This window comes from Callorhinchus milii, unplaced genomic scaffold (assembly GCF_018977255.1).
Source record: "Callorhinchus milii isolate IMCB2004 unplaced genomic scaffold, IMCB_Cmil_1.0 Scaffold17, whole genome shotgun sequence".
NCBI classification, from domain to species: domain Eukaryota; kingdom Metazoa; phylum Chordata; class Chondrichthyes; order Chimaeriformes; family Callorhinchidae; genus Callorhinchus; species Callorhinchus milii.
In genome coordinates, this window is record NW_024704758.1 from 13,813,652 (window position 1) to 13,827,218 (window position 13,567).

The following is a 13,567-nucleotide window of genomic DNA, read 5'->3' on the forward strand; positions in this document are numbered from 1 at the left end:
TGATAGATTTACTATCAGCATCTCTTCAGAATCATAGAATTGCAAATAATTGTGGTTAATTCTTCACGTCTATATTTTGCCAGTTTCTGGTCTTTTGTTCAGCAAAGCAAATGTTTAAAACTATTAGTAAGAGAATTGTCTTAGAGGATTCGCTCTGAATTAACATACACTCTGCTGAAAATGAGAAAGCATTGGATCGAATGAAGCATTTTGAGGCGAGAGTAGTTTGTGTTGAGTTTGTCAATATAGGAAGCGATGTAGAGATGATATCTCATTTAAAGAGCAAAGGAAAGGAGCCTTCAACTTTCCGGGGCAAACAGCAATGGTATTTTCATGGAATGCTCTCTTCCAGTTTTACATTGTATTACCTGGATATTTATATATAATATATATATATAAGATGACACTCCAATTTTGTGCTGGGGGCAAGTTGCACTGTCATCCTTCAGATGAGACATTCAACCGAGGTCCCATTTGATGTTCAGGTGGATGTTAAAGATTGCCATGGCACTGTTCGAAAAGAGAAGGGAGTTTTTCCTTGTGTCCTGGCCAACAATCCTCCAAATAAAATTGGTCATGTCCCTCCATGGCTGTTTGTGCAACATTGCTGTGCGCAACAGGCTGCTGAGTTTCCCCTGCAGAATGCCCACTTTACAGTATATCCTGTGAAGTGCTTGGAGATGTGATGACGTTCCATATCGAAATGCAAAGATTATTATTATCTTTTTACTCATAGCATAAATTTATCTGCCTGATCTAGAAAAACTCACAGTTGACATAAAAAGACAATTGGAAGGAGGTGAAAGCAAGAACTCTTGTCACTTGTTTGAGCGAGTGTGTGCATGTTAATCCAAGTAGGTGGCAAGAGTTAGCAAACCCAATGTGTACGGAAGGCAAAAGAACTCTAACAAAGTGAATAGGCAACGACCACAAAATGAAAGCTTCCAGACCTTGTGGATATGAAACAAACAGACACTACTGAGAGGACAATGGTCAATAGGAGTTTCATTCTGAACTTTGTTGTGAATACAGAAGAGCAGTCGGGAGGACACTAGTTCTGTGACTCATATTCCCAATCCAATCTAACTCAGCGATGGAAGGTTGATGATTGACAGTACAAATCACCAATTGATACTGTGAAACAGAGTCATGGGACAGTCTGGCACTTGCACTTTTGAGAGAGAGGAGTTCCCGGAACAGATCCTTTGCATTTAAAACCTTCTGCATTCCCATTTCAGCACGAACCCTCGTCGATCTTTTTTTCCTGTAACCTTCGAGCACCCCAGCAGCGCTGCAGCAACTGCAGTTCAGTGTCCCATGATTTCCAGCTGGTGGTGACTCTGAGTTTGCTGTCTCTAAGCTGGCAGGGGTCCTCAGCGCGGCCTGTAGGCATTGCCGCTTCCACTTAGTGTGGAAAATAGGTCACACGCGAGGAGCCAAACATAAAGCCATTAATTTTTAGTGAACATTACAGTGTGTCTCTTTTTGAGGATTCATCGTATTTTGTTTTTTGTCAAATTAAGACAAATATGATAAGCTGCACATTAGAATCACTTGAATGTGAACAGAATAGAACACTCAAGCAGAATGGAATTAATGGTTCAGGTTTGATCTGCTTTAAAAATGTGTTCTTTTTTAGTTATCTTCTTTTCTTTCAGCGGGAAGTTAAGTTGCGCAAAGTAATTTTTTTTAAAAAAGCTGTACAGCACAAGGGTACATTTTCCAATAATGTAAGAATATCGCGATAAATAAAAAAACAATATCCAGTGGTTTAATCAAGACTCGCAAAGAGATATTTTCATAATGGATATCATTTGTTGCGTTACTCAAATAAAACCACATTTCTGGATTGCACAGGTAACATTTCCAAACAGGTTGTAAAGATTGTGAAACTCAGTAAAAGTCAAAGACCCTTGTAACTGTATCCTATATCCTGGGGACGAGGGAGGAGAACGAGAGAGTGGAGAGCGTGGATGGGGTAGAAAAGAAGACGTATCGCCTCTCGTTTTAGAAGAAAAAAATCATCCATATAAAAATATGATCTGCCCATAGCAAAGAACCTTTATTTGCATTTGTTGCCTGAGACCCTTCACCCTGACTGTTAGGCCAGGTTTGTGGCGTGTCATGTGAGTGTGTAGGAGCTATTCATAACCTGAAATAACTCCATTTAGTGTTAAGCGAGCACATTGGACTGTCCTGCGATCCAATATGGAGCTGTCCGGTCCTGGAAAGCACAACATAACCATTTGTCCCAAGAAACACCCAGCTCCTCCCCGCAACTTACATTATTAGTGCTTTCCAGCAACTCAGGTTGCAAGTCCCAAGATACAGAGAAAAGTTAATCTCTATAGGTATTTTTCCTTCTATAGCTAAGGGGACAGAAAGGACTCTTTTCTTAGATGTCATATTGCACATTCCCAGAACTGGCAGTGCAGTCAGGTAGGTTTGGGCACACACACAACGCTGACACTGAAAAGATTAGCACATTTGGGTTCTAAAATCTAAATTAAGGTGAAAATATTTTTTTTCACCAATTGACTTTCACGAGCGAGAAAAAGAATACCACTGAATATTCGTAGAAAATGAATGGCCTTAGAAACAAAGCTTTTAATCTCTATCATTGCCTGAAAGTTATTAATTCTTTACTGTTGTCTTTTGGTTCTACTGTCAGAGTGTACGTTAATTAATTTGCATGTGTCGGCATAACCTATGTCTCAGTTTTTCAAAGACCCATATCATGTCCGCTTTCAGTCTTCTTTTACCAATGTGTGTGTTGTATATGGATATACTGTACAACGCACATTAAATATCTTGATATCATTTTGAGAGGATCATGATATTCACCTCTTCTATTAAAAAGTGGAAATCATTCAAACGTATAAATAGTAAATTAGTAAATCAGAATTCATAGTATAAATTGTTTTTTTTTTAAACCTTATCACCCCAAACTGTGAAATAGCACTGCATGTTTAATTGTTGTTCCTGTGGTTAAATTTTAATATTAAATTATAAAAATATGAGTCATAAATAACCAAGTAATATGACATTAAGTATGTATTAAAATGTATGGGAAGCTAATATTCGCAAATCAGGAGTGTTACAAATTCTTGAAAAGGCCTTTCTTGTAGTTTATTATAAACCTTGGGCATTAAATGGTACAAAAAATGATGTTAAATATCTATTAAAGCTGTAACAAATATGAGCTTGGATAAGTTTCGGCACCAGGTGTCTCAATATCTCTTCCATGCAGAAAATATTGGGAGGGGGGCAGTGGATAATTAGGTTCTGTAATATTGAACTCCCAGGAGACTTTGGTTGCTTTGAAGAATATTTAGGAAGATTAGACTAAGTAATGCACTTTGTATTCACTAAATACAAAGGTGCACAGTAAATATGATTTGTAATACCAATACAGTGTTCAATCGGAGAATACTTAAAATTTTCAGACGGACTATTACATAGCTTCTTGATCTACCATGGAAATTTGTTGTGCTTGTGTACACAAGTGAAAGTCCTGAAAACAATTGATCTATTTAATTGCTTCTGCCACTCATTGGGTTTTTTAATGGTATTATTGCTCGAGAACTTGCTCCGTTTTCCTTTGAGAACCTTTATGTCATAATCGGGTGGGAATAATTGTAGCTTTGGAGTGCTGACTGTCCAGGCTTTCTGTTTGTTCAGCAAGCTAAAACTTAATGATGACTGCTTAGAGTGAGTTGTTTTAAATGTAGGTTTGTGGTGCAGTGATCAACATGGCATCTCAAGATCTCATATTATGTAAGTGCAGGTTGTTTTATTACGACATTTGCATCAGATTTATATTTGTATGGGATGCCTCACGGATCGAACCCATCTGTTCCACCAATTGTACCAAATCCGAAGGCAATATTGTGTGTACGCTGTGTTACTGTGTTACTCGTTTTTTTTGAGCAACAGAATAGTCTTGGTGGGACCCATAGAAACATGAGCTTCAAACTCTTGTGCAATCCTTTACGGTCAGAATCATGGTAACCAAAACAGAATATATTTCTTAGTTTGATTCTGATTTTAATTATGAGGTTTGACACTTTTCTAAGATTTGTTGCCTGGCAATAAGAAAATTGATTCAACTTCAACTCTTTTATTATTTTGACCTTACCACTATACAAACCAGAGAATAAAAGGAAATGTTATCTGGAATAAAACAGTGTGAATACATTATTATGTTGCATTATGCATATTTTCCAAAGGTTCTTAAGTATTTATTATTAGATTCAGACTTTTACAGAGAGGATTTATCAAGATTAATAAATCATACTCATGACCAGTAGTTTTAATGCAGATGTTTATTTCAAAGCATATTCTACGTATCAGGGAAATGGAATTGAATCTAAAAGATAATTAGACATTGATCCTACTACCTCTCAGCTAGGGAAACAAAGCCAGTGTACAACAAATAGACCAACCAACAGTGATGATGAATGGACTGAACAACTAACTCAATAGATAGTGACGTTGTGGTCATTGCTACAGTGGGAAATAGTTGCTTTCTCACGAGTCTTATAAAGGGATCTATTGATGCTGCAATTAATTTTAGTAAGAAATTAGACAAAGTTCATTAGGTAAAGAGATTAAAAAGAGTTTTGTGCACTTGGATTCCTTTGGGTTTTGATTCCAGTTGAGCTGGAGGGACTATAATTGCTAATTAAGCTGTTTTTTGGTGCATCACAATGTTTATCCACCGAACATTATCTTCAAATAATAATATCAGTTTAAATGAAGCAATGGCAGTGGTAGTTTAGACAGTGAGGGAGAGAGAGAAAAAAAAATCATCTGAACTATTCAAATACTGCTTCATGTGGTGTGGTTGTTCTACAGGATAAAAGTACCCGGAGTTTACAGGAAGCCATGAGAAGGGTAATGCAACTTCACCTGTTAGTATCTGTGTTGCCAGGCAATAGCAGAGCTTGCACGACAGAGCTTTTGGAGTCGTGCTGAGAGATCATTCGCACTTCTGAAACTCAGCCGTCATAACAGTGGGAGACTCATCTGGGGGAGAAGCAAGTCTGACTAAGGCGTACTGCATTAGCAGCATTTGCTGTGGACATGAATTTGTCTGACGTTTTACTCCTGAACGAACATTTCAGTATTGACCTTTAAGTGAAAGATGAAGGAGACCAGGGGGAGAAGCATGACCCGGATAATTCACACGAAAGCTCGAGTGAGTGAATGAATATGCATTCATGTGATCTCATTCAAACAGTTACACAGTGCACAAGCTTAGAATTGACTCTATTGCCCCCCAGTCAGGACTGTAACCAATGTAAGAGATCACTCGACAGATAGCGTCTCAAATGATTTAAGCTTCAATGTGGGCAAAATCAGGTAGTTGTCTTTTTTTAAAAAAAAAGGACTCTTCTACAGATTTTACAGACCTGCGTCCACATCTCCGACCCATTCTGTAAACTGGAAATGTTGTGTGCTACAAGGTGATGTCATGAAGAAACCCCAAATACAGCTGCTGCACTAGGGAGGGGAGAGAGGTGTGTGGGAGTCACAGTCTGTTGTGGTTAAATAGTGCAGACAGTTCCTCTATCCTGTCCGATTACAGAATACAAGTTACCAGTTCCAAGTTTCGTAAAGAGAGACTGCTACAATACTTAATAATGTAGTACTTTGGTATCAGGGACTTTATAATCCTGCTGGTGGTTGGTGTTTAATCGCCCAGTTGTAACACAGATATTTTAGACAAGGGTTCTGCTTCCAGCTACCTTCTACTGTAGCATTTGTGGGTCCCCACCTACGAACATCCGAATGTCACTTCGATTCACTTCAATTATTAATGTCAGTGGCTGGACTGCTGGCTCTTTACTAACATTAAAAGCTTAACAATGGATCAGTGGACCACCTGGGAATGGTTTGAACTTACAATGTTTGCTCTGCACCACCTTAAAGTGGTTTCATATCCCTATCTTTTAAAACCGATTAATCCCAGATCATGAGTCTGAATTCATGGGGTGTACTGCAGATTTTATATCAACCTGACATGATTTTAACATCCATCATAATAAATAATAATCCTTGCATTTGGTATAGCATCATCACGTCAAAACACTTTACAGAATTTACTGTTAAAGTTAACTGATTGCATTTTGTAGGTGAATTATTTGAACAGTGTAAAATTACTAACATAACTGACATAAGAAACAGACGAGTTGTGCAAGATTAGTTTGTAATCTAAGGCAGTTGCACTTCATCGTGGTTCAGTTTCATTGTGTATTCTTGACTTCAATGTTGATTGTGCCCATGAATTAACAGCCATATAGAAATCTCCAAGTTCTTCTAAAATGGTTCTTATTCCTTCCACACAGGTATAAATGTTGATTTGAAATGGGATGCCATGTGCCCTCTTAATTGGTGGTAAACCATCACAGATTTATAAAATCAACAACAGGTTAAAATTGCTGGGAAAATGCCAGTGGAAATGGGGTCAGCTGGCAGCCATAACTGGTGCCGCTATGTGATGAGATTGAATGTATTTCATTTAACGTTTAATTTTTATTTCCTATGCAAAAATAGGCAAGACAGCAGTGTCAGAAGAGTTTTACTTTCAACCACTTACACTGTTAATATCTGTTCTTATTAAACCTTTTTGTTTTTTATACAGAGTCCAACAAGGAACATCCTGTGCAGGCACCCGGGGTGATCTGGAGAATGACCGGTGGCCTCTACAGTATCACAAGAGGAGCTGTGGGTGCTACACTGGGTGGTGTGGCTTGGGTTGGAAGCAAAAGTTTTGAGCTAACCAAAACAGCTGTGATTACTGTTCCAGCCGCTGGCGTTGGATTAATGAAGGGAAGTATGTCGGCAGTGACAGGGGGTGTCAGTGCTGTGGGATCAGCTGTAGCAAGCAAGGTCCCTTTTACACCAAAGAAAAAGGACAAATCTGACTAAATGTTTCAGTTATAACTAGGGTTGGTTTTCTTTCAAATATTCATCATGATTTTAATATACCCGGCATGGCTTGGATGCAGTGCCAAGGTATAAGTTATTTTTAAAAAAACAGAAGGCAACCTGTGGGATATGTTGCTTCATCCTACAGTGCTCATGCCATGTTTCATCAGGTCTTTGCTGTCACTTTGCTGTCATGATAAACTGAAGAGATCCTCACATGCTATGTTGTCAGTTGATAAGGTATACCATTTGCTTCTAGGCTTCCACTGGCCGAAGCATTGGCAACATCCTGACTGTTGTGGTTATACCAAATATACAGCATATTTCCTGGTCCTGATGTTTGCAACTCAGATCTTCACAGCATTCTGTTTCTATTGCAGAAAAGCATGTATTCGCAACACCGAAAGGAAACCAGAAATCCCTTCAAAATCTATCTATTAGTTTCTTTTTATCATTTTATATGCCTGTTTTGATCATGTTAGTTAGTTAATTATTTAGTTATAATGGAAATAATTTCAGTATTCAAGTTTTACTCATCTGTTTGCAATAGAACACTACAAGGGTGAATGGGCACTTCAAATGGATCCAATATGCTGGTGGCAGGAAATTTTGAATGCTTTGACGAGAACAATTAGCATTAAGTCTTCAAAAAATATTTCCTAAATGCAGTAAGTCACTTTTTTGTATTGGCACTAAATTGTGCTCCTATTTTTTGTGCCTAATTAGGTCAGTGTTGGGAGCAATGTCGAGCTATAGCTTTTAATGCTTTTCCTTCGGTTGCACATTAAGATGTGCAACCTTAAGTCTTCACTGTGGATTAATGTTACTCAATATAAATTACACTGGCTCAGCATGTCATTTCAGTAAAATATTGCATACAACCCAAGATACTATCGCTGCTATTTTAGTGTTTCAGTTTTGTTTATGATACTATGTGGTTACCTTCCTTCCCAGCACCAATGTTCTATACATCTAATATTTCTGAAATGTGTCCATATATTAAGATTGAAATAGAGAGTTGGTTGCTGTTGACCAAAATGTTTAGTTTTTGTCTATCATAGAACTATTTTTGCAAATATGACATGTGAAAAGCTATGAATTATACTGTAAGTCTGTATTTTAATGGAAATAAAGTTTCGAAAGCTCAAACTCAAATATTCTCGTGCTGTGTTTTTTGGTCAGCTAAGCAACTTACCACAAACACACACTGGAAACCTGTCACCGTGCTTTGGAGTCTTCAAACAAAAGTACTGAGAATCTTACATTGGTAAGATTCAGTGTGGCATTCATTGGTATTCAGTGTGCACTATCCCCAGAGGCTTTGCACCTTGCTTAGCTAATCCTGGGGCATTTAGATGCAGGTTGACAAAAAACAGTGCTTGGGAATCTCAGAGTGTACATTGAGTTACAGAGCACTGGCAAGCTTCCTGAAACGGGATTAGATTCAAGCTTGGACCATCTACTTTGTTAGAGACTTAGCTTACAAGGTCGTCTGGAGCTACTACTTCTGACCTCAGAACACAAGTCTTGGAAGCCGAACACGAGTCAGAAACTTGCCTGATTCCATTTCTTATTTGAATATAATATTTAGAAAAAGTTGCCCAGTCAAGTCATTTGGATGAGCTCTATTTCCGGCGGTTACAGTTCCAACTTACCGACTGTTTTGCCATAAACTGTTGGAAGTCCATTGGTACTGGACTTTTATTACGTTTAAGCATCTCGAGGCTCTTTACGCAACGAGTGACTTTGAAGCGTAGCAATTGTTATGTTGAGTATGTTGCTTAGGGACAGTGGGAGTAATTTGACTGCTGCACCTATCACTCTGACTGACTCTGAATTGTTACAGAGCCTCTTAGGACTAGCTGAATGGGCTTTCCCTAACAGGCAATTATTATTTTTTAAAAGGAAAATCATTTCTTGAAGGAGGGGGCGGGAGGAGAGTGACTGGACTACTTGAAGAGCTAAAAATTAAATATCAGCCGTGTCCCCACATTTACTTTCTTTTATGTTCATTGTAGACCACAATAAATTGCTCGGGCTGACTAGCGGGAGCATGTAACGGGATGAGATTCAACTGGTGGCACCTCCATTAGGCCACTTATTTGGGTTGAGCAGTAATACCTGGCTAAGTCACTGACAACAGCATTTTAGAATAAGTATCTTTTTCCCTAAACCCATGCTCCCATTTTAGAATCACAGCTTTAACTTGCGCCCCGGAGTATAAAGACCATACCAGAGATTCCAGTGACGCAATGATTCTTTCCAACGCAAATTAGATAGATTAGGAAATAATGTCTCGGGATAAAGCGTATGGTTTGGTTGGGGTGTGTGACTGCCAGGATGGTGGAAGGTGAACTGGATGGACATTGGTCTTCTTTCTTTCGGCAAATTCTTATGATCTTACATAATGACTTGACTGCCACATGTAGTAGTAGTAGTAATAATAATAATAATCCTTGCATTTGATAGATAGTATCTTATCACATCGTTGAGGTGTCTCAAAGCTCTTCACAGAATATACTGTAAAGTAGATTGACTGTGTATTTTGTGGGAGAAACTAACAGTTTATAACGCAATTTTCCCAAATGTCAGGAATCTTGTATCAATGGATAAGAAACTACTGCACTAATCAAAACTTGATCCTTATAAAAGAAGTGGTGGTGGGGTGGGGGTGGGGTGGGGTGGGGGGGGAGTGTGAACCAGATTGGTAACCCTGTCTTTCACCCTGTCTTAAGTTTGTGGTGAATATGGTGATGAAAAATATCTCCACGCAGAAGTGTTGGAAGTCTCTTTAAAGGTATTTACAAGCTATAGAAAGATACAAGGCATTTAAAAATATTCTTTGTTTTTTTTTGTACATTTATTATCTAAAACGTCTTCAGCCAACAGTAAAATATACCTCGGTCGGGCTATGTCATTTTAAAACCCAAGTCCTTTTGATCCATTGCTATCGACCGAGCAAGAAAGTGCGCAAACTTCATTTAAACGGGGGATGTGTGGGGGGGGGTGGGGGGGATGTGTGGGTGGGTGGGGGGGTGTGGGGGGGATGTGTGGGGGGGGTGGGGGGGATGTGTGGGGGGGGTGGGGGGGATGTGTGGGGGGGTGGGTGAGGGGTATGCGTGTGTGGGGGGGGTGAGGGGGATGTGTGTGTGTGGGGATGTGTGTGTGGGGGATGTGTGTGTGGGGGGATGTGTGTGTGGGGGGATGTGTGGGGGTGGGTGAGGGGGATGTGTGTGTGTGTGGGGGGGGTGGGGGGGGATGTGTGTGTGTGTGGGGGGGGTGGGGGGGATGTGTGTGTGTGGGGGGGGGATGTGTGTGTGGGGGGGGATGTGTGTGGGGGGGGATGTGTGTGTGGGGGGGGTGAGGGGGATGTATGTGTGGGGGGGGGATGTGTGTGTGGGGGGGGTGGGGGGGATGTGTGTGTGGGGGCATGTGTGTGGGGGGGATGTGTGTGTGGGGGGGGTGGGGGCATGTGTGTGTGTGGGGGGGGGATGTGTGTGTGGGGGGGATGTGTGTGTGGGGGGGGTGAGGGGGATGTGTGTGTGGGGGGGGTGGGGGGGATGTGTGTGTGTGGGGGGGATGTGTGTGTGTGGGGGGTTGGGGGGGGTGAGGGGGATGTGTGTGTGTGGGGGGGGATGTGTGTGTGTGGGGGGGGTGGGGGGTGAGGGGATGTGTGTGTGTGGGGGTGGGGGGATGTGTGTGTGTGGGGGGGATGTGTGTGTGTGGGGGGATGTGTGTGTGTGGGGGGGATGTGTGTGTGTGGGGGGGATGTGTGTGTGGGGGGATGTGTGTGTGGGGGGGGATGTGTGTGTGGGGGGGGATGTGTGTGTGGGGGGGGGGGGGTGGGGGGGGATGTGTGTGTGGGGGGGATGTGTGTGGGGGGGGTGGGGGGGATGTGTGTGTGGGGGGGGGGGGGGGGGGGGGGATGTGTGTGTGTGGGGGGGGATGTGTGTGTGGGGTGTGTGTGTGTGGGGGGGGGGGGGGGGTGGGGGGATGTGTGTGTGGGGGGGTGTGGGGGGGGGGGGGGTGGGGGATGTGTGTGTGGGGGGGGGTGGGGGGGGGGGTGAGGAGGATGTGGTGTGTGGGGGGGGTGTGGGGGGGGGGGTGTGTGTGTGTGTGGGGGGAAGAGAGAAAAAAAAGAGAAGTCACCTAATAAAATGCGACGTTTTCGAAACGCGTCGTGTGGTTCCATTTTCCCCCTTTTGTTGTCTATCAAAAATATATATAACCACTAAATTGGGCACCAAACAAAACCCCCCCACCCCCATCCCCCCCCCCCCCCCCCCCCCCATCCCCCCACCCCCCCCCCCATCCCCCCCCCCCCCCCCCCCCCCACCCCCCATCCCCACTCCCCCCCCCAAAAAAAAAGTTTCTTCTACAAAAAGGGTAGGAAGGTCCTCTCCTCGGCCAGACTGACGGACATGTCCCTGAGCTCCCGGGGGGAGCGGACCATCCTGTAGCCGAGCCGGGCCATGGTGGCGTTGCAGAGGCTCTGGACCAGGGCCACCATGTCGTAGGAGAGGCGGAACCTCCAGCTCTCGGCCGTGGCCGCCGAGTCCCGGACCGTCGCGTACTTGTGGTGCCCGGAGCCCCCGGGGCCGCGGGTGTTGTTCAGGATCCAGCGCCGCACGTTCCCGTCCACCTCCATCCCCATGAAGCTGTAGATCTCCCGGGTCTTCCTCCCGGGCTCCCGGGCCAGGTCCTCGTAGCGCACCAGCATGTACTTGCCCTTCAGCCACCCGGGTCTGGACAGCCCGGTCCCGGCCGAGCTCAGGAAGTCCTCGCAGGTGGTGGTCAGGTGCGACACGTCCAGGTTGTAGGGTCTCCTCCCGCTGCTCCTCCAGACCTTCCAGGGCCGGAAGCTGTCGGGGAAGGTGTCGATCCTGGAGGCCAGGATGCCCCGGGGGTCCCGCACCAGCTGCAGGACCTTGACGTTCAGGCGCGGGTCCTGGACCAGGGTCCGCAGGTCGCTGATGCCCGGGATCCTCACCGTCTTGATGGCGATGTGGCTCATCTGCCGACACACCCTGGAGGCCAGGGTCAGGTTCAGGGCCCCGCAGCGCCTGGCGCACTCGCCCTCCTCCAGGGGCTCGGGCCGGCGGGGGGCCGGGGCCGGGCACACCGGGGGGGAGCACAGGGCTTTGCTGGCGCCCCGGCGGAACAGCCGGTGGGTCTCGTGCCTCTCGGGCGCGGGTCTGATGTAGTTCTCCAGGAAGTGCAGGTCGCAGTCGAACAGACTCCGCAACAGGTCCCGGTAGGAGCCGAGCAGCGCCCGGCGGTCCGGGGGGTGGCGGACCCGGTTCAGGCTGTTGTTGTTGGTGATCAGAGTGGTCTGGACGTGGTACAGCGGCTCGAACAGGTAGAAGACCCGCGAGTGCTGGTTCAGCAGTTGCCCCGCGAACGACGAGCCGCTGCGGGTGGTCGCCAGGATCAGGATGTGGTTGGGTTTGGGGCGGGGGGCGGGGGCGGGGGCCGAGCCCTGGCCGCAGCCCCGGGGGGTCCGACTGCCACTGGCCCCCTGGTCCTGCTCCCCCGGGTCCTGGTCCCCCGGGTCCCCCTGGTCCTGCTGCCCGGGGAGAAGCGATGGGGGTGAGGAGGCGCAGCCCGTGCGCTTGGCCACTCGGCAGATGTGGAAGGGTTTGTTGGCGATGAAGGTCCTGATGGCCGTGAATTGGACGGCCACCGAAGCCAAGACCAGCAGCAGGACGGCCTTCCAGGAGCACTCCATCTCCACCGCGGGCCACACGGCTCGGGGGGCGCCCCCACCACCGCCGATCACTCCCCCCCCCCCCACCCCGAGTCCAATCAACCCTACAGCACAGCCAGGAACACAGAGCACAGCGGTTAGTGAGCAAACAGCGGGGGGGGGACTCCCTACTAACGGTTACAATAACATTAATCCGTCTTAAACACCGCAGAGCCATTGATGAAGGCTCAGCTCCAAATGCTGGTGTGACCCCCACAGGGGCTCTCCCCACAGGGGCTCTCCTCTCCCAAGTCAACCCCACGTGGAAGATCACAGTCAGTTGAATATCCACGCGAGAGTCACACTTGTTATCCCCCCCACCACACACACACACACACACACACACACCAAAAGAAGGAAATAATAATAATAATAATCCTTGCGTTTGATACAGCACTTCTCACGTCTCCACAGCGCTTCACAGAACACACTGTAAAGTGATTGACTGTATATTTGTGGGCGAACGCGGCAGCCAATTGCGCACAGCAATGTCCCACAAACAGTCGTGGATTGAAAATGACCAATTTATTATTGTTTGTGGTTTTGGAGGGATTATTATTAGGCTCTGTGTGGAGTAAGGAAACTTGCCCAAGGTTTCGCCCTGACCTGCCGGGGATTGAACCCTGGTCTCTCGCTTGCGAGGCGAGTGCTCTACAGGACTCCACAAGTAACATGTTTTCTATGGGAGGGGATTGCAAAGGAGAATCCTTTTGCCTCTCTGCACTTTCGAAACCAATTACAGAAGGGCTAAGACTCTATTATTGCTTCCCCAGAGAGGAAAAAAGACTATTAAATACACAGTCCTGTTTTATTTTTATATTAATTTCCCCGTTTGCCAACCAGGCTTTGCGAGGACAGTTGAGCGGGATCAGAACCCCAGGGCTTCCT

General features: G+C 45.2%; 2 protein-coding genes across 2 annotated transcripts in view; one reads left to right on the forward strand and one right to left on the reverse strand.

Moving 5' to 3' along the window:
* The window catches only part of LOC103175028 (transmembrane protein 263-like), a 63,732-nt gene extending 55,644 nt beyond the window's left edge, over positions 1-8,088 (forward strand). Inside the window, exon 3 of the mRNA XM_042341437.1 lies at positions 6,647-8,088. Coding sequence (XP_042197371.1) covers positions 6,647-6,933 — 287 coding nt within the window. The 3' untranslated portion in view covers positions 6,934-8,088. The remainder of the gene's footprint in view (positions 1-6,646) is intronic.
* Positions 8,089-11,289: 3,201 nt separating this feature from the next.
* chst1 (carbohydrate (keratan sulfate Gal-6) sulfotransferase 1) lies at positions 11,290-12,714 on the reverse strand. Its single transcript, XM_007887866.2, has one exon. It carries the CDS (start codon positions 12,659-12,661, stop codon positions 11,309-11,311), a length of 1,353 nt encoding a protein of 450 aa, XP_007886057.2. The 5' UTR covers positions 12,662-12,714; the 3' UTR covers positions 11,290-11,308.
* Positions 12,715-13,567: the final 853 nt, after the last annotated feature.